The sequence below is a fragment of the Silurus meridionalis genome, chromosome 15 (assembly GCF_014805685.1).
Source record: "Silurus meridionalis isolate SWU-2019-XX chromosome 15, ASM1480568v1, whole genome shotgun sequence".
Classification (NCBI taxonomy): domain Eukaryota; kingdom Metazoa; phylum Chordata; class Actinopteri; order Siluriformes; family Siluridae; genus Silurus; species Silurus meridionalis.
In genome coordinates this window covers 5,290,683-5,318,636 of record NC_060898.1, presented here as the reverse complement: position 1 = coordinate 5,318,636, position 27,954 = coordinate 5,290,683, and the positions used below count along the sequence as shown (strand labels likewise).

Sequence of the window (27,954 nt, the reverse complement as noted above, 5' to 3'; positions counted from 1 at the left end):
TGTGAAGTGTTGCATTGTACTGCCGCTTGTAAGAGGAAAACAGTCCCTACAGCTGTTCATTCAGTCCATCCTGAACATGCTGACTCCTGCTGATCCCCATTCTGTCTCTCTGTCTCGCTTTTGTCTCTCTCTCTCTGGCTCTTTGGTGTTTGACTCCAGGGCAACCTCTGTCATTTCCTCTGTGTACACATTTTGTAAGAGAAAACGAAGGGCATATAAACCAAGCAAAAAATTTATCCCATAGGAAAAAACTACAAGGACACCATAATGTGGGCACTTTTAATATGATAATTATAGCGCTTAATATCGTACCCATCATCCCCTGCTGCTATGTTATTCTAATATTTGATGTTCAGGACCATACATGCTTTCTGTTACAAAAAAATGTGTTTATGCTGGCACTTTATAAAATGTTCCTTTGCGCCACCATTAAGCAGAAGCATGGAGAGATTCGTCACCCCTGCAGGGTTTCCGTATTCTAGCTGTTCTTTGGCGAAACACCTCATCTGTGTTTGTGCTGCAAGTCTTTTTAATTTGCTAATGAAAAAGTAGGTTGTTGTAATAATTATATGGGTTTAAAGAGAATCTTTGGCTAAAATTACATTATTAATTGCTTCATGTTAAATATGATCTTTAAAATGACATGCACATGACTTTTTGAATATGTTTCAGTATTACTTTAGTTTGGTTAATAGTTCAGTAATATCAATATTATTAACTCTGTAAAGCTTTTATAATGTAGTTACTGTGGCTTAGGACTGGAATCACATTCTGAATTTTTTTTAAATGTCTACAGCAATCTAAATGCAATCCTTTTTACGTACGGAACATAGTTAAAATCCGAGTTACCTCAGGAACGTATTAAGTGGCCTTTGTTTTAAGTATTAAGGCACCTTTGTTTAGTCTCCGCCTTGCACTTTAAGGGCATTATATTATTATGAATTGTTATTAAACTCGTAAACTTACACAACAATGCCAGGGGTATAAAAAAGAAACTAGATTATTAGCGCAGTGTCACTGTGGCCACTCACTCTGTACTGGAAAAAGAATCTCTAAAGAATTCATAGCGTTAGCCGCTTACCAGGAACTGACTAGCGGCTAACGCTAGGACTATGGATTCTTTAGCGTTTTATGTCCAGCTCCAAGAATTTCTCTTTAAAGAATAAAATACTGACAATTCCGCATATCGAGAGAGTAAATAAATGAAGGATGGAAAGAATGAAGACATTTGTTAAAGTATGCAGAAATAAGTAGAACAGTTAAGACGATAATTTCTTTAGAAATTGTAATATTAAATGTAGAACACACACACACACACACACACACACACACACACACGCACGCACGCACACACACACACACACACACTTACATACACATATGTATTACCCAAATGGTGTCTAACAAATTTAACCTATTTAATTAAATATTTCCATTTATTTAATTTTATGTAATTAATTTAATTTGTTTTAATTTAATTGATTAATCAATTTAATCAATATCATTTAAAAACGTGTACTGCATTCATTTTATTTATTCTATTTTCATAAAATAATATAAACTATTATTTTATTTATTATTTAACCAAGCAGGCAGTTTATATAGAATTTTTTATATAATGTAAACTGTTCAAATCTTAATTGTCACAAATGTTTATAATAATAAACTGTGTTAATAAAAAAAAAAATTTAATGTTTTGCATTTCTTAAAAACTGAGGTAGGTACCGAAAAGGAAATGTTGTGTACCGTTACACCCCTACGGGTTACACATTAAACTGTAGTAAAATCTGGAGCTGATGTCTGAAGCTGAAACGCAGACACTGAGATACAGACAAGATGACGAACGGACGAAACCTACGGTGCAGCTTGATGCTTCCTTTTTTTTTGTACTACGCAGTTGACACAGTAATACGAGAGCAAGCCTCTCTAGCACACAATACTGGAGCCTTTTCAGACATGTTTATACAGGGAGGCCTTTCACTTCGATAGGAGAGCGGGGGCATGACGTTGATAATAATAGGATGTGTAGATTGATCACTAGCTAATTTTTTTTATTGGAAGGAAAGTAGCCTCCTTTCCCAGAATGAATGGAATGGATGAGTTTTTTTTTGGGCTATAAACCTGGCAGCCTCAACAGCTATAATCCAAGTGCAGCCAGCTGTAAAACTTAACTCCATCTCACTGCATCATTCCACTTGTCAAACGCAGCCTGAGATGATTTATTTTAACGCTGCAGCCCGGTGGGCAGTGGAGTAATCAGGCTAATTGTGGCCTCAGCATCCAAGTATGATTTGGCTCAATCCTATACCCATAGGATTCGTTATAAGAGCAAATCACACACATAAAAAATAGAGCGAGATACAACAAAGATCAGCAGTGGCATCAGATAAAGCTAAAAGTCACGTCACCTTTATTTTAAACCAGATTGAATTATCATTGATTTGACACATTGGTTTCAGGCTGATAATAAAACTAGTGTGCATTTCTGCACGTAGTGCTTTATATAGCGCTGCCTTTTAATGTACTTGAGCTTTCGGATCCAAGCTCTTCCGTCTAGGCTGCAGCATTTGGCAGACACGCACATCGAGCGTGTTGCCTGAAGCAATGGCACTCAGCGCCTGAATGATTTGCCATTTTTAGCAACATGAGACGACCGTGGCTTTCTGTTTTAGTTCTGAATGGCAAGTTTTTTAATGCCATAAAATATGCATTGTATTCAAATACAAACAGAAAACACAGTCTGTTGTCCGATTAGGTTATGTTAGATTACAAGGCTGTACTGAATATTAATTAGGAAGAAATCAACAAATGTTTAATAGAGGCAACAAACCTTTTGTATTTAAATCTTACCCAAGTGACTTACATTTGCATGTATCTCATTTATACAATTAAGCAGGTAAGAGTTAATGATCGTGCTAACATGGCGTTTGAGCAGGAAATCAAAAGCAATAATGGAGGCCGTGTGGGAACATCTGACAGCAAGCGAATCTGTAATCAGGGTGCAGCAGGTTATTGCCTCACAGCTCCAGCTTTCCTGTTTTAACTCTGTGCTCCAGTTATTGTCTGTTATTATCTGTTTGGAGCTCCTTCTCTTCCCTCCTGTCTATTTTTTTTTTTCTAGTTTTCTCCAGGGTGTGTCTCCTCCTCTACAGATCTAAAAGCTAACACAGCATCCTACTCAATAAGCTGAACAACAGAATTTGTGACACTTTTTGAAATAGAGGTGGAAAAAATCTTCCAACAACTATGATGCAGAAATTCTATTAGCTAGATGACCAACACTTGTTGCCACTGGACTTCATAGATATTAACTATAACTATGAAGAAATTTACTAAATAGATTCAGGAGCTTCTAATTAAAAACCCATCTGAAAATAAATACTTTTCTAAGTTTTGTAACTATTTTCTTCAAATGCATCACTAGATAGGGTGAATTGAATAAATGAGCTAAATACTTTTGCACCTTAAATAGCCTTTGGTAGATCAGATTTACTGTCTAAAGCTACTCTTAAAACTTTCCCCCTGTTTGTTTTTAGCAGAGTATTTAAATCAATCAATATTATATTTGAATACAGAGCTTGAGGCATTAGCATAGTATAGGATATATATTTTACATTTATGTCAAATATATGTGTAGAATGAGACAGAGAGCAGGTTAGATTCATGTGTTGGTGGATAACAGGATATTATTAACAGTTTGGGAATATAAAGCCATGCAGCTGTGTGTATATGTTTCAAGCGGAGGTCTGCAGTAGATAATAGAAAGCATATTGTCCTGACATGACAACCCCCATTGATGTAATATAACCTGTGTGTTTGTGTGTGTTGCGAGATGAGTAGGGCCCTCATTTATCTCTCAAACACTAGCCTCATTCTCTTTATTAGGCACTATACTTAGCAATTTTTGGCAAATGGAGGTGCATGGTAATGGAAAACTGTCACTAGACATGTTTAAATGCAGAAGGTGCAAATGGAATCTGCCCAATTTAATTTTACAACACTGGTATAGAGTAATCCCCATTTATCACGGTGGTTACGTTCCAAAACCACCTGCGATAAATGAAAACCCGCAATAAACGGACTCTACCCCAAAAATGTTTTATTTATACAGTACTGTACTGTATTAACATTTTACTTCATTTTATAATTAATAATTATATTTTTATTAATATATTTTATGAAGAGATCTAAAACTGATTTAAAAAATCACTGAGCAGTTTGTGTTTCATAGCAATTCTTTTGTTTAATAGCCACAAATGACAGGATATGTGTTTTTTTTTTTTTACAGAGATTATGAATGATGTGATCAAGAAGGTGAAGAAGAAGGGAGAATGGAAGGTAAGATAATTTATTGGTTCACTAAACAAATGAAATAAAGCATTGATATTTGATGTATATACATGTATTTCCTTAAAGCTTAAAAGTCTTAATTTATTCATAATTAAGACTTTTATTTTATAATGTACAATTATAAAATGACATATATATATATATATATATATATATATATATATATATATATATATATATATATATATATATATATATATATATGATTCTGGTTTGTTTGCAGCTAATACATCTTTGATCATTTTATCCATTTTTATAGTAATTCCATTTCTATATATTTCATTATTTTTGTTTCCAGTCATGGAGATCTTAACAATAAACTATAACATGAGCCAAGTCATCATCTAGCAAATTGAGTTGCCACGCACATTTAGTGTTAGCAAATGACAGTGTGATAGGCAACCTAATAAAAAAAAAAACATAGCCATTGTTTCAGTGCAAGCAGCAAGCAACATTTAAATTTGGATTTATTTATGGTTCTCATTATGATCTTGATTGATTCCTCTGATAATCCTGTGGTGTTTATGATCCACTGTTTCTATTATATTTTTTAATACCCAAAAATGAAAGATATGGTTTAATCTTGGTTAGCTTTAGAAGCTTTACATGGCTACTACTTTTGTCCACTGAAATAAAAAAGCATAACCCAAATGCACTGCCTGATTCAAAATTGGTAACAGTAGTAGTAAGCCCCACAGACAAAAAAAACTTGTTTTTGCTACTTTGCTACTGTGATCGTTTAATACATTTTTGCCCATGTTCATTTCACTTAATGTTGTTTAACCTATATCTTCTCTCTTCAGGCTCTGGTGGTGGACCAGCTGAGCATGAGAATGCTTTCCTCTTGTTGCAAGATGACTGACATCATGACAGAGGGCATCACAAGTACATCCTTTTAATACAATACAACAACACTCCTACTTTTAAATGAAAACTAGAAATACAGAGCTTAGCATTTTTCACTTGCAGCTTATTAATATTATACCATTGTAGCTGCCAGTTTGAAACAAAGGCATAATGTTTGCGTTAAAGAATACCGAGTCTGAGGTGTGTGCGTGATTAGCACTGTAAAGATTTTTGCACATTAGAACAACATAGTAATTGTAGTGGTTTTGAGGTTATGCTTCAAGTCCTACATAACTACACCGATAAAAGAAATATATACATATATAATTTTATTAAGTTTGTTTTGTATATATCTTGTTAGTATGAGCTTTGAAATTCGAGCCATTGAACATATTTCATTAAACTTATAGAATCTTTCACAAAAAAAAGATATCCATGCCTGTTCACATAAGTTCCTCAAATCAACAGATTGCACTGTATAGGTTGTAAAACTATAGCGAAAATATTACATGATGCAGTATTGCTTTCATTTTTCTATGTATCGATTTCTCTGTAATTCTTCCTTTCTTCAGTTGTGGAGGACATAAACAAGCGAAGAGAACCTCTACCAACCTTGGAGGCCATTTACCTCATCACTCCTACTGAGAAGGTATGAGCCATGTCTCTCCATTAGAAAAAACACGTACATCAGCAAGGCTAGACTGTTGTAGAAAAAAAAATTATGAAACAATAGACACACATGCAGATGATGGTGTTGGCATCACACACACACACACACACACACACACACACACACACACACACACACACACACACACACACACACACACACACACACACACACACACTCTCAGACTTAAACTCACACTATACTGTAAAAGCCTAAAAATCATTTAAGCACAGGCTTGTTTGTTTTTTTATGTCTATCTTTAGTCACTCAGTAGGAAGCAAGCCGGCTCACATTGACCATATGTCACTTGCTGTAGGAAGCTGCACATCACCATACACAGTATTGACTCAGCCTACGCAAACAATCTCCTGTTCTGCATTACCATGGGCTACCATGGTTGCTATGACAACATGCGCAGTCACGTATTCACAGTGCATGCTCATGCACATTAACAGGTATTTTTTGGTCTTTATTCTTTTAGTCTGTGCGGACACTCGTTGGTGATTTCAAGGATCCACATTCGTCAAAATACAGAGCAGCTCATGTGTTCTTCACTGATTGTGAGTATTCAAGCTTGGTACTAAATTGGTACTTAATGGTACTAAATGGTTGCTATTATTATTAAAAATAATATAAAGGTTATTCAAGCATGTTTACATTTAAAAGGAAAGTTTGATTCAAATTCATTAAGAATTGGTAATGATTCAGTTTAGCAGTGATATGATTCCAGGCTGGAACCAATATGATTTAATTCAGTTTTTCAGCATAAAGAAGCTATGCTTTTTTCTATTCAATTCAAGAGAGAGACAAAAATGATATAAGTGATTGCAGGGCCTAAATTTTTTCACATAAAACGTTGTGTTCCACTAGTGCAAATGTAACTATAAATGGATAAAAAATATCATGTTTTATCCTTTCATCTTTTCACTCACATAGTCCCCTACTTTCACCTCGCTCTTCTTCCTTTAACACAAACTGGGGAGTGTGAACTGATGTTCGATGTTGCTTTATTATTATTTTTTTCCACATTTTGTTCTAATTGGATTATAGCTAGTAAACTGGTCCCTATATTGATTTTCCAATTCTAATAAGTTTTTTCCTCAAACCTCCTATTAAGAGATCATTTGTTATGCAGTATTAAATGAAGTAATATATATATATATATATATATAATATTTCATATTGATTTTAATATTCATATCATATTGTGTTGCTATATATGTTACACTAACATTAAGTTTTGTGATTGACCCCCAGCTTGCCCAGATCCGTTATTTAATGAACTGGTGAAGAGTCGTGCTTCAAAGTGTGTCAAGTCCTTAAACGAGATCAACATTGCCTTCTTGCCATATGAGTCGCAGGTAAAAAGCACAGATGCTGTAAAAGCAGGTGAAGCAGCACTGCTAATGAAATAAAAGGAAAACCGGCATTTAATTGTACAAAACGAATCACAGACCATTTACAACCAGTCGGCACAGACGAGTTACTGTAGAGTGACATGATAACTACTGATGCATCATTAGTAGTAATTATATTAATTTAAATATAACAAATAGTACAATTTAGTAGCAGCATTATTATTAGTAATAGCACAAGAAAGCTACAAATAAAAGAGAGATAAATAGATATTCTATGACACCACTCTAAATAGGCTGGGTTATTTGAGTATTCTAGTATCAGTATTAGAATCAGAATCAGGTTTATTGGCCAAGTGTGTTGACACACACAAGGAATTTGGTTCATTCAGCTTGGACTATACAAGGCAAAACAGACAAGACAACACAAAAACAGACTATACAAGACAATACAAACAATTTGAGATGATATAGACATTACGAGTAGGGATACAGAGTATATGACAGATCAGTAATGTACATAAAGTGTGTAAGTGCATGGTAATGCAAATGAACAGTATTGTGTGTCAGGTATGTTAATATATACAGCAGCAATAGTGTATGTGACATATACGTATAATGTGATGACTGACAGTTCTGATAGTGCAGTACTTATAGATATAAAGCAGGGATTGTAATTAGGGTGAGTTATTAAAAGGGTGATTGCCTGGGGATGAAGTATGAAGGAATAGTAGTCAATTCACAATTTGTCTCTATTTGTAATAGTAGTAATTGTTGCGGAAGTAGTAACAATAGTATTAATAGAAACAGTAGTAATAGTAGCAGCAGCAGTAGTTGTTGTAATAGTATTACTAATACTAATAGTAATAGTAGTAGTTATTGTATTACTAGAATCAATAGTAAAAGTAGAAGGAGAATCAGTAATAGTAAATCATAAATACTTTCTCCTGATTATAGATCGTTTCAGGCAGAGAGGAAAAGCTGATGACAATGATTACAAACAGTGACTCATTGGCTGAGTGACTTTCAGATCTGTAGGGCAGTCCAGCCCTCAATGCTTTGCTTCTCGTGCTGCCTGTAATGATTAATTCAACAAAGTCATTCTGCTTTGCTTCTGGCGTGAATATGCATCTTATCAGAGACATACTATTGGCTAATGCATTGCCTGATCACCGGTGAGATAGGGTTAAGAGGGGAAAAAAAGAGGGACATTAAAGGAGAACTTGTTTGCTGAACAGAAGGATGGTCATCTGGATGAACATTTTGGGGGAGGGGTTGGAGAGAAAAAAATGGCACACTGCTCCAGAGAGAGCAGGGGAGAGGAAAAATGTGTAAAGGTTGAGGAAACACAAAGGCAGGAAGGAAAGGCTGAGGCCTCGGTGTGTCAGTGTGCATTGGACATACATAGTGTGTATATGTGTGTGTGAGAGAGAGAGAGAGAGAGAGAGAGAGAGAGACATAAGAGTCATGGAACTTCATCTGTTTATTCAGTAATTTAAATGTTAAGCATGTACTAATGAATATTTATGCGTGTCTTCAGGTGTTCTCTCTGGATAACCCTGATGCCTTTCAGAGTTTCTACAGCCCCCATAAGACTCAGATGAAGAACCCAGTGATGGAAAGATTAGCTGAGCAGCTGGCCACGCTGTGTGCCACACTCAAGGAGTACCCTGCTGTCCGATACCGTGGGTGAGAGACTAATACCATAGTCATTCCTGCTGCATTCAGTGATTATTATTCATTTTAATATTCTGTACATTTCTCCAAGCTTATATTGCTCATAAGTGACATGGAAAAACACTTTGTGACCTGTTTACTGTAAAATACTGTAAAATAACATTACCCATATTCATGGCATAAACTGTGCAAGCAGTATTGGGACACGTCTTTCCAGACATGTGTTTTTTCCCCAAATTGTTACCACAAAGTGGCCCGCAATTGCATAGGATATCACTGGATGCCGCAGCAATAAATTATTTTTTCACTTGACCTAGGAGACCTGAGCCTATTTCAACATGACAATATTGGTATGAATAGGAAAACTGCCTCCAAACCTCCAAAATCTAGTGGAACATCTTCCCTGAAGGGTGTAGGTTAACAGAAATTGAAGACTGAATGTGGAATTGGATGTTCAAAACATATGACTGTTCAGCAGGTATAAATCTTACTGTCAGGTGTCCACAAACTTTTGTAGTGTATATGGTACCAAATTCAAGTTTCTGTAAACAGTTACTCCCTCACCAAGCATCTTTTTTTTTTCTAGCACTTCAATATGATTTATAAGATAATAACTGTTACTGAGAAACACTAAAATGCAATATCGTTCTTTCTTTCATTCCAGTGGTGGTTAAATTAAAAACAGCTTCAGCACTAACTACAATGAAACACTGACACTGAACAGTAAACTATACTATATCAGCAGTTTTTTTTCTTTGTTATATAACATTTGAAATCAGTTTATTATTTTAATTAGATTATGTGGTATGGCCAGAATACAAGTGTTTTTGATGATGTTAATGATAAACTTCCTGAATGTGGTACATTCACTTTTAAGACTTTAGGACACTTTGTTTTATATGTAGTTTGAAATAAATACAAATACGATACACTAGCTGGTGAGGTCTTATCACACTGGGGATGAAAAACACAAGGTTCCTTACTGTTATATCCTACAATCTAAGTTCCTGTTTATCTCTTTGTCCATCAATGCAGTGAGTACAAAGACAATGCCACACTGGCTCAGCTAGTGCAGGACAAACTGGATGCCTACAAGGCAGATGACCCAACCATGGGAGAGGTAAGTATCTCCACTAGTGTTTTGGCCTATGGCTTGTTGTATTTCTTAGTACTTATGGCTGAATCTTTTTCGGTATACAGGGCCCAGACAAGGCTCGCTCACAGCTCATCATTCTGGATCGGGCTTTTGATCCTGTCTCGCCTGTCCTGCATGAGCTCACCTTCCAGGCCATGGGCTACGATCTGCTGCCTATTGAGAATGACGTGTACAAGTAAGAATTTGAGCATTAACCTCCTAAAGTTTACTTAAGAAGTCAAATGAAGGTACAAAATATGATTAGAAAATAAACAGCAAGATAGCATTAAAATCAGGTCAACTCTGGCCCTGGATTTATTTATTTAAGTGTCAATTTAGCACTGCTAAAACTAAAGTGAATGATGTTAGTGTAAAAAAAACCATGGCAAATAGTCACACAACAGACAGCAAAAATAATTGATGGTGTTACGAAAAACAAGGTGTCGTGTGGCGGATAAAAAAAAAAAGAGCGAAAGCTTTATGACGCAAGATTGCAGGCAAATCCAAAATGTGAGCCAAACACAAGGTCAGTAAACAGAAAAAAGGATCAGGGAGTGTCTGTGAGGCAACACACAATTCCATAGGATGTCTTTGTATGCCGTAACATTATAGTTCCCCTTTTACTGGATCGAAGCCTTTCAGATATCAGAAGCGCATGTATAAGTCCTGCAGTTATTTTTGGTTCTACTTGATGAGATACAGAGATGCTGAAGGTCTGGTGTGGGTGCTGTATTGCAGGTATGAAACCAGCGGAATGGGAGACTCTCGGGAGAAGGAGGTGCTGCTACACGAGGACGACGACCTCTGGGTGTCTCTGAGGCACAAGCACATTGCTGAGGTGTCTCAGTGAGTAGCTGCCCTCTCTAACTTTCTCGTGTCCTCCCTTGACAGTTTTTTTTTTAATTCTTTGACTTTTTCTCAGTGCTCAGTTCAGCTGTATTGTTTCACAGGGAGGTGACAAAATCTCTGAAGGATTTCTCAGCCAGCAAACGGATGAACACTGGAGATAAGGTACAGGTTAGCAGAAGTATACTATTTATACAGTATACATGATTTATGCGGTGTGTGTGGGCCAAGCCTAACTGAGCCGTGGTGGCTGACTCATCTATATACAAGACTCTTCTGAGGACACGGCAGTTTGGTATTACTGACAGTGCACACATGCCCACACACACTCGCATCTTCATGGTAAAGCAAGGTTGTTATTAGCAAATGTAATACAGGGGGAAATCAACTATTTCAGGCTCTATAAAAAAGCAGGGTGTTCTTTGCATATGGGTATTTAGCCGTCTGTTCTGCATTTCAGACCACGCTGAGGGATTTGTCACAGATGCTGAAGAAGATGCCGCAGTATCAGAAAGAGCTTAGCAAGGTGAGAGAGGACACAAGGGTGGATGGGAAGCATGCGAAACAATGTAGTTTGAATCAGATTAGCATGAACTATTTGAACGCCTGTGTCTCTGCAGTACTCCACTCACCTTCAGCTGGCAGAAGACTGCATGAAGCACTATCAGGGCACTGTGGACAAGCTGTGCCGTGTCGAGCAGGTAGCACACACAACAAAAGCTCAAACACATTGGAATAATGGACATAAGTATTATATAATGTGAAAAAATTAAATAATAATTATGTGAAAAAAATATTTCATATATTAGTACAAGATACATTGGGGTTTTTGTATTTGTAGTTTTGTAGAACAATTTTCTGAATCAATCAGCCGCTCAAATCAAAAACTTCCGTGACAAACCATTGTTGGATGGCTTGTAGCTCAGCGGTGGTTACTACACTGTTGCTGCTTTTGTGCAGGATCTGGCCATGGGAACAGATGCAGAAGGGGAGAAGATTAAGGACCCAATGAGGGCTATCGTGCCCATCCTGCTTGACGCCAACGTCAGCACCTACGACAAGATCCGCATCATCCTGCTCTATATTTTCCTGAAGAACGGTGAGGGAGATACACACATAGGTAAATATACACTTTTGTGTTCTGTTGCAGTAGCAACTCTTTCAATTTTGTGTGTGTGGTCACTAGGAATCACAGAGGAAAACTTGAACAAGCTGATCCAGCATGCACAGATCCCTCCTGAGGATAGTGAGATCATCACCAACATGGCTCACCTGGGTGTCCCCATCATCACAGATGTGAGGCGCTGTCTCTCTTTTACTTTTCTCTCAACGCTTTGCTTGCTGTTTTTTTCTGTTCACGTTCTCCTGTGTGTGTGTGTGTGTGTGTGTGTGTGTGTGTGTGTGTGTGTGTGTGTGTGGTTCAGTCCACTCTGCGCAGAGGGAAGAAGATTGACCGTAAGGAGCGTGTGAGTGAGCAGACCTACCAGCTCTCTCGCTGGACCCCACTAGTCAAGGACATCATTGAGGTAAAACACATCATGGATGTGTGTAGAAACAATAAACCAAAATGGTGCCATTAATAAAATCGTGACAAAAGCAACATCACAATAATTATGAGTTCAAGAAATCATTTAAATTAAATTGGTAACAAATATTTACTTATTTTTCCACTATGCAATGTAGTCAACACCAATGAGACTGGTTTTATTATCAGCCAATCAGATTTGGGACTTTTTTGGTTTTCTGTACTAATCTCCACACACACCCTCATGGATTTCACAGGATGCTATTGAGGACAAACTGGACACCAAGCACTACCCTTACATCTCAACTCGCTCATCCTCCTCGTTCAGCACCTCAGCAGTCAGGTACACACACACACACACACACACACACACACACACACACACACACACACACAAACACAAATTCGTAAGCATTTACTGAAAAGACTAATGCAGGACAGATCAATAGTCATCTGGGTGCAGAGAGGGGGAGGGAGAACAGAGATCAATAGTGTGATCTGTGACTGGGGCCATGAGAGCACACATAGGCATAAACCCTTTCAATTGTTTTTCTACTGAATTCCACTGACAAGGATTTCACACGTTTTCTTACACATTTACATTTACATGCATGGCATTTGGCTAAGGATCTCATTCAGAGCAACTTGCAGTTCATACACCTGACCAGTTAAATGGGCCTTGTTCAAGGGCCCAGCAGTGGCAGTTTAGTAGTGCTAGGATTTAAACTCACAACCTTCTGATCAGAAGTCAAACATCTAAACCACTATGCTACCACATTTTTTGAAACCCAAAGAATTACACTCGGTCAATAACTAGTGTATTTGAATATTCCTATCTTGCTTGTTGCATATACACTCAGGTCCAGACGGATTTACACAAGTGACACAATTGTAGTTTCATAAGACAAAACTAAAGGCAGAAAGTTTGCAGTACAGTCCTGCAAAACTCAAGGGAGGAAACTCAGCAATTTGTGATGTCTTTATGCTCCAGATTTTAGGCAGTTTATAATTATGCAACACACCTTTATTCACCACATCCTTTCTTTACTTTTTTTAATCACAAAACATTAGTTTTACTGATGCCCCCAAGTCTTAAATAAAGCACCAAAATTTGCCATGGTGCACACATCCGGCAATTAAAACCGTCCGTATGGAAACAAAGCAAACATTTTTTTTGGTGTTTTGAGGATTTATGTAATTTAAAACACCATAATTAATTTAAAACATTTACAAGAATATTTTGTCTTCATGCTCTATGTTCAGTATGGTTTCACCAATAATAATAAACATGCATTTGCATTAAGCATCCATACTTGTCCATGCTAAAAAGTATTAATTGACAGTACATTTAGAACTGATCAAAATGATAATCATGCCATTATCTATATATATAGACGACACTAGGTAGTTGTGAGACGATTCCTCATATCATTTTAAAGCGGCGATGTACAGAATATCACACAAAGATATAGAAGAATTTATATAAAAACATTTTAGATCAATAAACCTAAGCAATAACACATAAATAACATTTACAGAATTGAATAAGAACATATTTAGGGTTTCTCAGGCCACCACACACATTCTACAAATGCAGTTGATAGATGCAATAGTGAATCCACTGACATAACCACATTGCACTTATTTATTGATTATTATCCAGATCCTCAGCATGTGCCCTCATTTCCCATTTCCATTATGCTATTGACGTTTTTCAGAAAATAGATATGACGAAGGGGGTGTATTTTATCACTGCTGAGAGCGAGCTAAGCAAAATAATGATAGGATGAGTGAATGTTCATGCATCTATATTCACACACTGCTTTTAATTAATAGTAAGGTATCCTCAATAATCAGTTTATGATGATTCAACAGCATACTGTCTACAAAAGCAATTATTGCATACTATTTATACATTAATGGGTTTATTCATTAGCAGTCAATATGTATTTTTACAACAAAAAATCGCAATGTCTCATCTGTATTTAATGGCATTTAAAGACACATATGCTTCTTGCTCAACGTTCTTGATCATTAAAACATCCTTTTTCCTGGTTAGTGCCCGGTATGGACACTGGCATAAGAATAAGACCCCTGGAGAGTACCGCACTGGGCCACGTGTCATTGTCTTCATCATTGGCGGAGTGTCTTTTAGTGAGATGCGCTGCGCCTATGAAGCCACACAGGCCAACGGCAAATGGGAGGCCATCATTGGTGAGTGTATAGTAGTACTGTGTTCTTGCAAGGATACATTTACATACATTAGCCTTTACATACATTGCAGACTATTTTAAAGGTCTTAATTAATAATGACACTGACATGTCCAAAGTCTTCAGAGCAATAGCTATAGGCTAGAAAATAATTTCCTGTTACTGTTATTTAACACAAGTATTTTTTTGCTTTGCCTTTTTTCGCCGTGTCATCACTATGGTTTGCTTTTCCAAAACTACTGCAAGACAATATCACAATCTGACCACAGAGCCAACACAAAAAACCTCTTGAAGCTATTTTTTTGCCAAATAGTTCCATGAAACCCATTAGTACTGTTGGATTTTATGAGTATAACCTAACCAATCCAGAGTCGGTCCAAAGTGACATTATTTACAAACCTGCTGGTGTTTAGGCATATGAAATTTGATACAGTGTTTAGGTCTAACACAATGACATTAATAATATATTTTTTTACATATTTGTTGCTCCAGATATTTAGTATTCAAGGTGGGTGTGGGTTTTATTTTTGAAATAGAGTTTTAACGAATTCTTTTTTGTTGGGATGTGCCCAAAAAAATACAGTTGCTTCAAATATAAAAAAACTAGGAACTTAATAAAACTCACCTTGGCCCTGACCAGGCAGTTACTAAGAATGAATAAAAATGCTTTGTAAATGTACAGAAAATGAATTGCTACATTCATGTGAATGAATGTAATTTTTCTTTATGTAAGCTTCATATATGAGCACTTAACTGCAATTAAAAACCTCCTGCTCATGTGACTCTTTAAGTAGTTTCACTGGAAAAGTTGAAGAGAGATTAAGGGGAAAATAAGGAATATTTTACACACGGTTTACTGGTTTTTAGCACAGGTGTGAGTGACCGTAATCAATTTTGCACAAAGCAAGAGTCTGGACAATTGTGAGTTTAATATTTCCTTTATAGAAGCCATACTCACTTGATAGTTCACTGGTAAGCTGGCTGAGTAGTAGATTTGTGTTAAAGGTGAATGATGTGGGATGAACACAGGCGTTTGGAGTAATATACACACCGTGAAATGTCCCAGTTCGGATATACTAAATATCCCCAATATTGGAACGCTGTTTGATCCACCTGTTTGTATGTGTTCGACTGCTAATATAAGTCCAAGAATGTCTTCGTCAGAATCATTACTGAATATTATATGTATTCAAATGATTTTCCTTGAGTTAGCTAAATGGTAGGAAATGTACTTTCATTCAAAAATTACTGCTTATAGAGAGCAAATCTGGCTAGCATAGTCATAGTCATAGTACACAGTTTATATTAGCTGGAATGGCCTTAACATGAGTTATCTCTATTTATGTCCCTACATGCTGGGGTTCATTAATATATAGTGAGAAATGAATAGATTGAAATGGGTGCTTAATGCGCTTTTTTTTTTTCTCAAAACGACCGGAAGGTGGCGAAAGGAGAAATATAGGGATGCTTTGTCTGATGATAACCGAGCGTGAAGCCACCTTTGTTCCTTCGCAGGTTCCACCCACACGCTCACCCCAACCAAATTTCTAATGGATCTACAGCATCCCGACTTCCGAGAGTCCACTAGGGTGTCCTTTGAGGACCCCGTTCCCTCAGAGGAATGAGTGACAGAGGGAAGGGAGGGAAAGAGAAAGAGAAAAAAGAAAGAGAGCGAAATCACACTCTGACAAAGTAAAGGCAGCCGCTCGAAGAAGCCCTTTCTGAATCCCCACAGCACAAGGGTTTCTTTTTCCTCCTTACTTCCAGTTTTACTCCCCATCCCTGCAGAGATGAGCGTTTGACCTCCGTCTCAGTGCATGGAGAAACTGCCAGTCTAAAGAAGGCCCCACCCACTGCCATTTAGAGACCAATCAGTGTTTGTATCAGAGCCCAGCAGATGATGTTGGTCATGATTGATGGATTCTCTGACATTTAGAGGTGCAGTGAGTGGAGCCTCTTTGGAGCAGCCATGCGACGGGTGCTGACTCCATCCCTGCCGTTCCCATTCCACAAAACGGGTGGATTAACCTGCATTTTTCCTAGCATACGCCCTCTAACCCTGTGATGCCTCTTCTTCTTCTTTGGGTGATGAGGAGCTTCTACATTGTCATAATTATAATTGTTTATTTCCCCAGATTAATCTACCCTACAGATTAATCATATTCCAGTTCTTTTCGAATAACCACTCGAGAAAATCATTTGCATCTGATTAATAAGAGAGCCCCTTTTCTTTGATTTTCAGACTGAATTTCTGCAGAATAAATTCAAAGATATCTATTTTTCTTTTCCCTTTTATTCAAACAACCACACAAACCACGTCTACATGAGCAAGCAGGCGTCTGTGCTGGTCGCACAGCAATATTCTGTTTGGATTACTGCCATATTACAAATTTCCAAATTGCTGCATTACTTTTATTTTCTGTAGCAATTCGGCTAAGTAATGTGTGGCTCAGCTGCAGATGCCAAAGCTTGAAATGTAGCTGCATTCTCTCGATATGCTTTAACATGTAGATTTTCATGCTGATATTAATATTGATTGATTTATTGCTAAAAACTGTTAATTACTTGGAACATAGACAAAAACCTTTCAAATTAATAATTACAGTACAACAGTATGCAAAATTATGTTAGCTATGTAAATTTTTTTTGGGTGTTTGAACATCTTTCAGACAAAAAGACATACAAGCAAGTGAAAATATCTTTAATGTAGACAAATATAGCTAGTGTTTTTAACTATAAAAGTACAGTAAACCAAATATAAGATTACACCAAGAACAAGTCTATTTTAAGTATGTAATTAGTATAAATGACATGAAATAAGTTAAAATATCTTGTGTTTCTTTGTAATTCTTGTAGTTTTTGTAATCTTAGAATAATACTTCATCAATTTGACCAAAATATTAAAGAATAATTATTTGTAGGTCATGTGTGACACGCACAAAAACCTGAAATGCTTTTCAGTTATAATTACAGTACTAAATTTACTATTCATAAGATCACAGTGCTGTATAATTCTATTGGTGTACAATTCTGGAATTTGATCAGAGTCAGTTAATTTGGTTCTGATTGATTTATTTGATTCCTTTTTATTCCTCTGGCCAGAATCTCTGACTGTAATGTGTAGTCATACATTTAATATTTATTGCGTTCAATATGCAATATATCTCTTATTCAAAAACAATCCCCAGGGGGTTTGTATAGAATCTATTACTAATATACAAAATATAATTGATAAATATCTTTATATTGAAAAAAAAAACAGGATAACAATTGCTTTGGTAAAGTTTTCTGAAAAGATACATCTTTTTAAAATTGTTTGGAAGGAGTCTCCAGTACCAGAGCATTGCAATAGTCAGAAGTAAAGCTGTCGAAAATAGTTTGTTTAAGAGAAAGTTTTTAAACGTACATGATACACGAACTAACCTGTTTCTCAGCTGTCCCACAACAATAAATATTACTTTAAATAGGTAAAATAAAATCCTTTAATTCCTTACACAATCTAAAATTGCATATGCATGGCAGCTCATTTGTTATCGCTCATAAATGTAAAGAAAAATTTTTACTTGAACTAATAACTCATTCATTCTATTGTCATTTTACATTCCTCAAAGATAAACCAAGAAACTTCATATCCTGACATTCATACATACACAGTTGCCTAAATATCCATGTACAAAGGCTGTGTTTCTTAGAGTACATACAGAATATCTCACTCCTTTTTTCTTTAAACTGGTTTATCATTTTCGGGTTTCTCTACATGACAACATCTGCAGTATGCCAGTCCTAACCCATACTGCTACATATTCAACAGCTACTGAACTATATCAGAACCATTTATACTCCACCAGTAACGTTTGTTTCGGTTCTGGCATTTTATCCGATTTTTGTCATCTAGCTTGTGGTAGAGTGTCCATTGTGATTCTAGCCAGATCACAGTAAAGCTGCATGTTTATTGGATTTGGTGGACACCTGGTGGACCCAACCCTGGATTTCCATCACTTCTAAATTCTGTATAGTACAATACAGTTGTAGGTGGCATTTTGTAGATAATACATACATTTTGTGTAAATTGTCTGATATCCACTTCACTTCACCCTGATGGTAGTGTATTTCACACTTACAGTATGTTATTCTCAGCGAGATTATTTCATAAAGAAAATAATAAAGTAAAAAATGATGTGCAGCTTTGCTAATGAAACAAACAAGTACATTCAAGGATATAGAGAACTGAATCAAGCATTTGTTCCAGCTGGGCAACAAGGAGCTTGAACATTTTGACAATAATTGGAGATTTTTGCAAAATGAACCACAATAAAAAATACCATTATTGAAAAAAAGAATGCAAATTCCAGGTGGCACAATTGATTGATTATTTGTGATTAATATATATTTTTTTCTGTAGATGAAATGTGTCTTCAGCTATTTATCTAAAATAGATCCAAATCTATCTACTGAAGTCACGAGTCGATTTTTTTCATTTTTTTTTTCATTCCTGGCTTTAGTTTTTGTCGTTTCCTGGGCATGACGCTGCGATTTATTGCTCATGTATATGTATAGTGTAGATGACTACTTATTTTGCACACATATCCTGACTTTGTCTCTTTCCATGTAATTTTATTGAAGAAGTGATACATTTTCTTTTTTAAGCGTTTAATCTCCTGCATGCTTTTTTTTTTTTTTACATTTCTTTAAACCATTCTTTAACCGAGCTTTACATCAAACAGATACAACAGCTGAAAACACATTAGGAGGTAAAATGAGCAAGCCTGTACTATTCTAACGTCTGCGTTGTTTTCTGTTTCTTTCACGGCCGCTGTCAATCCTGCAGGCTCGACCCAAATCTTCACCCCAACCGTGCTCCTGGACGCACTCAAAGGCATGAACAAACCAGACGAGGAGCCGACAAGCTAAAACCCTCCCTCTCTTCTCTTCTATCTGATCACCCAGTTCCCTCGCTCCTATATTTATTGTGTATGCATCTTGCTTGAGAAAAAAAATGTTTAAAAAAAAGGACGAAAAAAAAAAACCCAACAATGGAATCACTGACTTAAAAAAAAATTTGATATAAATATATAAATATAAATAAATAAATAAATAAATATATATATAGTATGTCGAAAAGCAAAATAATCATTGTAAGTATTCTCACGTTTTACAATGGATGCAAATGTTTAAACTGCTGAAATAAGGTTTAAATAGTAAAGGCCGTTCGAAAACAGAAAGAACCAAATATAGATATTAAGATTGATATTGGATGCTCGGAAATGTGTAAATGGTAGAAACTTAGATCGTCTGTGTGATTTGGTATGGTTTGTGGGCGGGACAGTCGTGTGTATGTGAGCGCCAGCCGAAAATTTCCTCATATCATTTCTCTTGCTTTACGACGAGACGTCAAACCATTGTCGTTCGTCACGCTATATGATTAAAGCTCCGGTTTTAGATTCGTAGACGTGCATGCCATGGAATCTTATTTGTGGCCATTGTGAAATATGAGGGGGAAAAAAAAAAAATTTTGACACTGACCGAGAAAACGCGTCACGTCAAGTGTAAATAGCTCCAGAATGCAAATATCAGCCTCCGCTGGCCTCAGACCTGGCTCTATCTAATCGCCAGGATCTTTTTGTTGTTTTGCTCCGCAGAGAATTTCACGTTTTAGTGTCAAAAGGCCGTTGCTTGCAAATGAAGAATATTCTCAACAGAAAAAAAAGGGCCAGCTGTACTTCAGTATTGTATCCTGTCCGATTAAAGTCTCATCATTGCCTAGTAAACGATGTTTATCTGGGCCATGCACTGAGTAGTGTGATGTTGTATATGCCATATGTTGATGTTTTAACGTCTCCCTGTTGACTTTCTGACTGTGAAGTAGTACTTTTTTTTTCCTTTCAATAATGCGAAGCCAATGTGTTTGTGATGTTTGAGCTGTAGTTGTAGTAGTAACCGAAAAAAAAAAAGATATTTGGTTTGTCTGTTTGTTAGTGCAACGTAACTCTTCCACTGGTGAATGGCTTCGCAAAGATATGTAATCCTTTTCCTCTCTCTCTTTTTTTTTGTCCTTTTCTTTTTTGATTTTCCATTTATTCTATTTAAATGCCTCTGATCCAGCAACCCGGGATGTATATTGCACTATATGAGTTTTCTGTAATGCGAATGCTTGGTCATTTTTAGTCCTTTTTATTTATTTCTTTTTTTTGGTTTGCTGTTGTAAAAGCAATGTAGATTTATATTGAAATTTATTTATCAGAGAAAATATTAAATAAAGAAGAAGTAAGTCTGTCTTTAAACCTGTTTATCTTCGCTGGGATTTCATGTTTGCAAGCGTTGAAGCACAAAATAAAAGTTAACTTGATGTGTACTGATGAAATAAGACTGTCCAATAAATTGGCTTCCATTGCAGCAAAGAATCTGTCTATTTTTCTACACACATTTTAACACACACTTCAAAAGAGCTCAATTAAAAGTGCATTCTGCTTACACAGAAAGTGCAATAACAAAAGTTTGTGGACGCCTGACCATAAAATTGTGTGGTTTTTGAACATCCCATTCCATATTTAGTGCCCATTTGATCTTATAATTTACTCCACTCTTCTGGGAAGGTGCTCAACTAGATTTTGGAGTGTGCTTGTGGACATTTGTATTCATTCAGTCACAAGGGTGTTGGTAAAGTCAGGTGCTGATGTAGGTGACGTGAGGAGGCCAGTGTTCACATTTATCCCAAAGGTGTTCAGTAGGGGGTGAAGTCAGAGCTCTATAGCAGGCCACTCAAGATCTTCTACTCTAACCCATGTAAGCCATATCTTCATGGAGCTGGCTTTGTGCACAAAGGTATTGTCATGCTAGAACAGATTCGGGTGTCCTTGTTGAAGTGAAGGGAGAGATGAATGCTACCGCATCCAAAGACATCCAGGTGTCCTGAAACTTTTGTTTGTTTATAGTGTATAATGTTTTACTTGAAGACGTCTTTGGAACAGCATCAGCAACAACACTATTAAGGTAAATGTAGTCATGAAATCTTAAACTGGTTAAAGGAATGACTGGAATAAGTTTGAAGAATTTTTTTAATAACTGATTTTTCTAATAATGGTACAAAAAGACAAACATTTCTGAATTTCTTCACAAACACATCTGCTTTCTTGATCATTCACAGAGAAATTAATTCTATCCTGTAAATACAATTTCAACATCAACTGATTAGTATTTGCAGTGTAGATTTGTTGGGTTACAGTCATTTTAGTTATAATGTTTAAACTAAACTGCATATGGATAATTCCATACTGCAATCTGTTGTCAAAATAATCATGCTGCCTAAATAGAAATGTTGGTCTATTAACTATAAGATGTACTATATTAACTATAATAGTACTTTCTATCTTATAAAATACAACATAAAAAAAATTTACTTTGGGTGTCAGTGATCTAGACATGTATTTTTATTATTTTTTTTTACTCCTTTTCCCTTTGATTTGTTCATTCACCATTTTCCACCAGCATGATAGTAAAGTCACACTCGGAATAAAAGTTCTATATACCGTCTTTCGCACACATGAGCTCAGTTTGCCTATGATTGACTAATGTCCCTCTGATTGATCAACATTGTCACACTCACTTTGCTTGCTTGGTGTTGTGTTATGGGCAAAATTGATCGTTAAAGCAAATAACAGCAAATAACAAGCAACATCTCATAAATTAAATAAAACTAACAAGCAATTCTAAAAACTGTTAATAGTAAACTTATTGGAGCAGCATTTTCTGTTACGAGATTTTGATTATTTAATAAAGATGCATTACATTGATAATTAAATGCTGCTAACAACTAAATAACTGCACTAATAATCCAGTGCAGGAATACAGAAGCTCAGTACAAAATCTAGGACACTAACAATATAGATACAATTTCCAATATCTGAACTTACTGTGAAATTGCTTTTCATAAAATGGCTGTTTAGCCGTGATCAGTGCAATGACAATACAGCTGCCGTTTACCAGTCACACGTCAGGAACACGTTAGGTGTCTACAGAGTGCAGTTTCCCTGTAGGTCACTAAGCATCAGTAGGTGCAGGATTTTGCAAGTGGGCTCATGTGATTGAGTCCTGAGGAGAGCGAGCGCACCATGCGCTGTGACATCTCTCTCACGCTGCTGGCGGTGGTGATGGCACGGCCCAGAGAACGGTTGAGAGAGCGTTGTGCGTCTACAGATTGCGAGCGCCTCCGATGACCCCCTGAGCCTCTTCCATCACTTAGTGACACGTAAAAAGGCTTCTGGTAGGACGTTGGCACCACAGGGCTGGAGTAATAGCTGCAGGACAGAGAAGGGCAGCGAAAGTCAAAGACGGCATTACAAATTTTTCATATTCAATGTGACCTCCTGTGTCCAAGATAGCTGGGCTTTCATTAGAATTCGTCGGTGATTAAAAATTTAGATATCTTTGCTTGTCATGTCTTCAAAGGTTTCTGATTCAGTTTATTTTTAGAACCAAATGTCATGACATTTTGGTATCAATTTCGATTCCAGGCTGTCTTTAAAGATAGTGACTACTGAATATACATCCAGCGTCACGATTTTAAGTATTGTTAGCACTATTAGTATTATACTTTTAAGCTGTCACTAATAAATTAACATTTATAAATGCAAATTTATATTCATTAAAGAAAAAACTGAGCCCTGTATTATAAACCACTGCTAAATAAATTGATTTATTCAGTATTTTTGCTCTTTTTTATTTGCTTTGTCAGGCACCATTCTAAAGCTTCAACCTAAAACAAAAGCTTATTTGCAAAATACCCAATGATACAATCTAGGGGTGCCCCCTAATAGTCAAAGATTCTATGCTGAATTTTTGTGTTATGAAACGAGGATTATGTCATTTTGGTTATATGTTGGTGCTTAATGTCTGATTTTACTACCGGTTTTCTTCCAATAACTTAATACCCAGCCTATTATGATAACATTGTAAATAGAAATGAGAAAAAAAAAAGCTTTAAATAAATATTTTTAACGTGCATGAATAAATCCGACCTTCGTGATAGATTTAAGTTTAACTTTCCATGATCTGTGACTGACACTGGCGCAACTTGGTGGCAGGGATGGAAATATTTAACAATGTTTTGGAGAGTCTGTATTCTATAAGGAATATTCTGTTCTAATTTTATCCTGTAAATTCATTTTTTATTGTTTTTCGGTGCATCAATGTTGCGCTGTACTTAATGTTGCCAACCCGACAAATCTGATTGGACGTAAATCTTTAGTTGAGGACACCCTTAATAAAATTATTATACATGTCTCTTTATTGCTAGCACTGTCCATTCTGACCTGTCTGAGAATGCTAAAGATTGTTATACAGAGCAACTCACAGGACTGAGGGACAGACTGGCACACACTGGAGCATGGGCACACTGCCAATCACTGGAGGTGGAGGTGCTACGGCCATATACAGAGCCCCTGGTTGCATGTGTTTGGCCCTTGGTGGCCGAACTTTCTTCTGAATAAAGCTTTGGTTTGCTGAAATTAGATAGCAGTAATGATTATACATGCGCTATAAAACATTAAATAACCCTGCATATGGATCGTTATTCTAATTGAGCTAGAAAGAATCAATAAAATAGATCTGCATCCTTTCAACAGATCTAAACTCCGTTTCCTTGAGGATGACATTTCAGAAAAATGCAGATGAATGACCAAGAGTTGTTGTTGATTTGTCACTGGTCAATGAGTAGGACTCAAAAAACCCTAGGTAGTTATTAAATCTGATATAATAGAAAACTACCATTAATATAGAGAGCTTTTATTTGAAATCTATTACTGGTTTTATTTATTTTATCAAAGTGCAATGAAGTGTAAATAAGTAAAATAATGACATTTCTGACCAGGTGGAGAAACTGTGTCTCTTTTTGGTGCTCCACACAGTGAACATTGGCTTGAGTAGTAACGAGTTGTAAGAAGTGAGTTAACATTCCTTGCATGGCCTGAAAAAAAAAAAAAAATCACGAGTGAATAAACAATACAAGAGCAGAGACCCAATCACATAAATAAAGAAAATGCTTACATTCAGAGCTTCTATGGTATCGTGCCAAACAGCTCGAACACAAAGTTTCATGCACTGGCCTTTCTCTGCCTTCAGCCTCATCGTGTCTCACTTTGGATCTATCTGCTGATATGCTACGCTTCCTCCCTTAGGGGTAAAAAAAATACAATTCATTTTATTTTGTGATTAGCAAAAAAACAACAACCAAAAACCATTGCGTTCAGTAGGCTACCACATTCTCGTACAATGTGTGTGGATCTTTGGGCTTTGTCCAGTTTCAGCCCGCACTCTCCAGTTTGTGTGTCATCACAGGCGTTGCTGGTATGTACTTTGGTGTCATGTCTTCAGAATGGGTAAGCTCAGTATCTGTACCTATAATTTTGACAAAATATACAAATTAATCAATAAATTAATAATGCTGTTTAATAGTAACACGAGTTTGCTTGTTTTTTTACATTTCCATAAACATATGTATTCGATTTCTTATGCCCTAGCAGCAACTCTACTTTCACACAGAAATGGTGCTCATATTTTAATGCTGAATATTAAGGTTGAATTGTATTCATTAACTCTACACACTGGAATCAGGCTCTGGTCTGAGGCGGGGCACAGATGCTGATCTCCTTCTGGGTATAGTCCTCTCTTGTTCCCCTTTTACAGTGCGTCCATTCGCTTTTGGTTCTCTCTTGCTAGCTGTCTTTCTCTCCAAAGACCTGCAAAAACATTCACAGATTAAAATGGAAGCGTATGTATGTTACCCTGAGAGGACTGCCACGGTGGTTTCCTTCAGAATAAGTGATGTTTTCCTGTTTCTTTGCCAAAGACCAATAACAAAATCATCAACTCGTAGCCATGTGAGCTGAACAAACATCCCAGCCTTTGATGAAGTGGTAGCTCAGTGGTTAAGGCTGTGGGTTGCTGCTCAGAAGGTTTGGGGGTCAAACCCCAGTATCACCAATGCTAGTGCTGTAATGTACGTGTAGCAAGTATAAAGTGCCTTTACTTCTTCCCATTCTACGAGGCACAGAAGTCCTATTATCAATTCTTTAAACTTTTTTACTTCTTTTTTTTACTTCCAGACTGGTAAAGGCAGCTTCTTTCTGTAGTTGTGAAGGTTATAATTAAATGGTTTCCTGACAGCACACCTCACCAGAAATATTCAACCAGAAATAAATGCTGCTTTTTATTAAGAGTGAGGATCACTCCGACTCACCACAGAGCACATGAGCAGCAATTAAGCAAAACTCAGGCAGTAATTTATGGCAAATGTTTTTACAATGTTTTCACCTATGTACACTATATAAGATTCTTATATACAATTCTGAGTGCATGTGTTAATGTTTAATTTTCTTAATGTTTTTGACATTTAGGAAAGCTCAGTCACTCACCTGGGTGACTATACAACAAACAGGCCAAACATTTCACATTCACATCTAATCTCTAGCTTCTGTTTTACTAAGTCAATCAGAATTTCAGTCTGTAGCACATTCACCGCTGCTGATCAACACTCTCTGCCCATTGAAATGCTCCAGTGGCAGCATATTTTGGAACACAACAAAGAAAAGCATTTCCAGGCATGGCTCTGTCAAAAGTCAAAAATTCCAAATCTGGATTTTGGATTGGAAGTTTTTGAGTTTAAATCCCAGTACCACCAAGCTGTCACTGCTGGGCATCTGAACAAGGTCCTTAAACCTCAACTACTCAGCTCTATCAGCTCTGGATAAGGGTGTTTGCATATTGCCATGAATTTAATGTAAATGTAATTCTGGTTCCAGAATGGTAATGATGGAAACAGTACAAGTTTATCACTAACTCTCTTTAAAACTAACAAAAACAAAACAACTACTTCACAGGACAAAAATGGGAAAAATTCATTAGATAGACGCAAGGACCATTTTTGTGGTCTCCATTGTGTATCACAGTTGCAAGTTTTCCAAAAGAAAACTGCCTTTGTATTCAGAACATCATCTTTTATTTGTCACATAAATACCTGTTGGACAGAGGTTGTTTCTGGAGACAGATACCTGAAATCATGCTGCAATAGATGAGGTGTAGATGTATAAGGAGGTATATGGACTGTGTTGTTCTTTGAGGGACAACGAGTGGCTGTCCTGAGTGCTCCCTGTAAGTGCTCCCTGAGTCTGTGCACCTCTGCCTGAAGAGACCCGATGGCCTCACTAAAAAAAAAAAAAAAAAAAGTACAAACATAAAAGTTTACGAAAGTGCAAATATTTGAAAGATAATTAAAAGACAGCATACTGCAGATGCCAAGAAACATTTAATGTCATCCACACCATGCGTTTTCACACAGCTTGTGGTGAAAGCAGTTCAAAATACCTCCCCATTAATGTTCTTCGAGATAATCAGTTTTCCAAAATAAAAAAAAACAAGAGAAGACAAATTGTTACAAAAGACAGTCCCTAAGCCACAACCCACATACCTAATATCATAAGGTATTATATGTACCATGTTTGTATCAGATGTCTTTAAATGTTCAATTCTAAATCAGAAAATCAGTTTGGATTATAAGAAAATAAACCGCTAAGATAATATTAAGTATGCTACCTGAGACGTTTCCTTATAATAATATACTGCAGTGTCCTGCTTTCAGAGTGTCCACTCTGCAGCAGGCATAAATCTTGGCTTGTTTGTGCTACCATGCCTATGGCAGCTACGAAAGAGACTCACTGGTGATTCGCCAGCTGCCCAGAACTTTGGGCTTTGAGGTGATCACCATGGTGATAGGGAGCAGTGAAGGAGGAGCTTGTGAGGTAAGAAGGATCCCGATTGGACGGTTGTGTGTGCAGGACACCCTGTCGTGTTCCGTCTTCCGATAAGGAACGGGCTAAAGAAAAAAAGATAGAAAAAAGGCACTGAGCAGGGAAATGGAAAAGTTAAAACAGACAACATGACATCTACCTGATCTCCAGTCCGACAACCATTTAGTTTCATTTAAAGTGGATAAAGCCATAATAGGGCTGTTTAAACAATGTTTACCGCACTCGCTCTGTTGCTCCGGCTCTGTGATTTCGCCACTAGGCCAAGCCTGGAAAGGTGTGCTTTGCCAACAGAGAGGGGAGCTGGAGGTAAAAGAACTGGGAATGTGTCGCGTCCTTGTCTCTCCTCTTCTCCGCAAGGATCCTGGAACACCTCCAGGGGCAATGGTATGGGCACAAGAGGGATTTGAAGATGGCTCTTTGTGTGCTGGAGAGCTAGACTTAGGATTTATTTGGCACTTTTCCTGTACGACAGATGGCCTTGTTGCCCTGGAGGAAATAGGAAAAGAGGGTGGAGTAAAAAATACAGGCACACACAGAAC

At 36.8% G+C, this 27,954-nt stretch overlaps 2 protein-coding genes across 5 annotated transcripts in view; one reads left to right on the top strand and one right to left on the bottom strand.

Moving 5' to 3' along the window:
- Nucleotides 1–21,008, top strand: part of stxbp1a (syntaxin binding protein 1a) — a 30,142-nt gene extending 9,134 nt beyond the window's left edge. Inside the window, exons 2-20 of one of the 4 annotated variants that reach the window (XR_006927958.1) lie at nucleotides 4,289–4,338; nucleotides 5,154–5,235; nucleotides 5,769–5,845; nucleotides 6,348–6,426; nucleotides 7,124–7,227; nucleotides 8,762–8,910; nucleotides 9,934–10,018; nucleotides 10,099–10,229; nucleotides 10,772–10,879; nucleotides 10,984–11,044; nucleotides 11,340–11,405; nucleotides 11,500–11,580; nucleotides 11,840–11,978; nucleotides 12,066–12,175; nucleotides 12,304–12,405; nucleotides 12,662–12,747; nucleotides 14,464–14,618; nucleotides 16,131–16,307; nucleotides 19,444–21,008. Coding sequence is in view for 2 of the 4 variants with exons in the window: in XM_046867404.1 (XP_046723360.1) it covers nucleotides 4,289–4,338; nucleotides 5,154–5,235; nucleotides 5,769–5,845; nucleotides 6,348–6,426; nucleotides 7,124–7,227; nucleotides 8,762–8,910; nucleotides 9,934–10,018; nucleotides 10,099–10,229; nucleotides 10,772–10,879; nucleotides 10,984–11,050; nucleotides 11,340–11,405; nucleotides 11,500–11,580; nucleotides 11,840–11,978; nucleotides 12,066–12,175; nucleotides 12,304–12,405; nucleotides 12,662–12,747; nucleotides 14,464–14,618; nucleotides 19,444–19,526 (1,754 nt within the window). In the remaining 2 variants the exon portion in view is untranslated. Of the gene's footprint in view, nucleotides 1–4,288; nucleotides 4,339–5,153; nucleotides 5,236–5,768; nucleotides 5,846–6,347; nucleotides 6,427–7,123; nucleotides 7,228–8,761; nucleotides 8,911–9,933; nucleotides 10,019–10,098; nucleotides 10,230–10,771; nucleotides 10,880–10,983; nucleotides 11,051–11,339; nucleotides 11,406–11,499; nucleotides 11,581–11,839; nucleotides 11,979–12,065; nucleotides 12,176–12,303; nucleotides 12,406–12,661; nucleotides 12,748–14,463; nucleotides 14,619–16,130; nucleotides 16,308–19,443 lie in introns of all 4 variants that reach the window. The other 3 variants (XR_006927957.1, XM_046867405.1, XM_046867404.1) reach the window with 3 other exon arrangements.
- A 644-nt stretch (nucleotides 21,009–21,652) lies between these two features.
- Nucleotides 21,653–24,894, bottom strand: LOC124398088 (microtubule organization protein AKNA-like). The gene is made up of 5 exons (XM_046868107.1): nucleotides 24,881–24,894; nucleotides 24,657–24,782; nucleotides 24,478–24,576; nucleotides 23,965–24,112; nucleotides 21,653–22,909 (listed from the first exon to the last, which is right to left on the bottom strand). The coding sequence occupies exons 4-5, from the start codon at nucleotides 24,060–24,062 to the stop codon at nucleotides 22,660–22,662; spliced, it is 348 nt and encodes a 115-aa protein (XP_046724063.1). The 5' UTR covers nucleotides 24,063–24,112; nucleotides 24,478–24,576; nucleotides 24,657–24,782; nucleotides 24,881–24,894; the 3' UTR covers nucleotides 21,653–22,659.
- Between the last annotated feature and the right edge of the window lie 3,060 nt (nucleotides 24,895–27,954).

Excerpts from the sequence above, each read along its gene's own strand:
- LOC124398088 (XM_046868107.1), bottom strand. The coding sequence starts at position 24,062 with ATGCAACCAGGGGCTCTGTATATGGCCGTAGCACCTCCACCTCCAGTG. Across the intron at positions 22,910-23,964 it reads CCAGTCTGTCCCTCAGTCCT|CTATTACTCCAGCCCTGTGG; the intron begins GTGAGTTGCTCT and ends TCTGTCCTGCAG.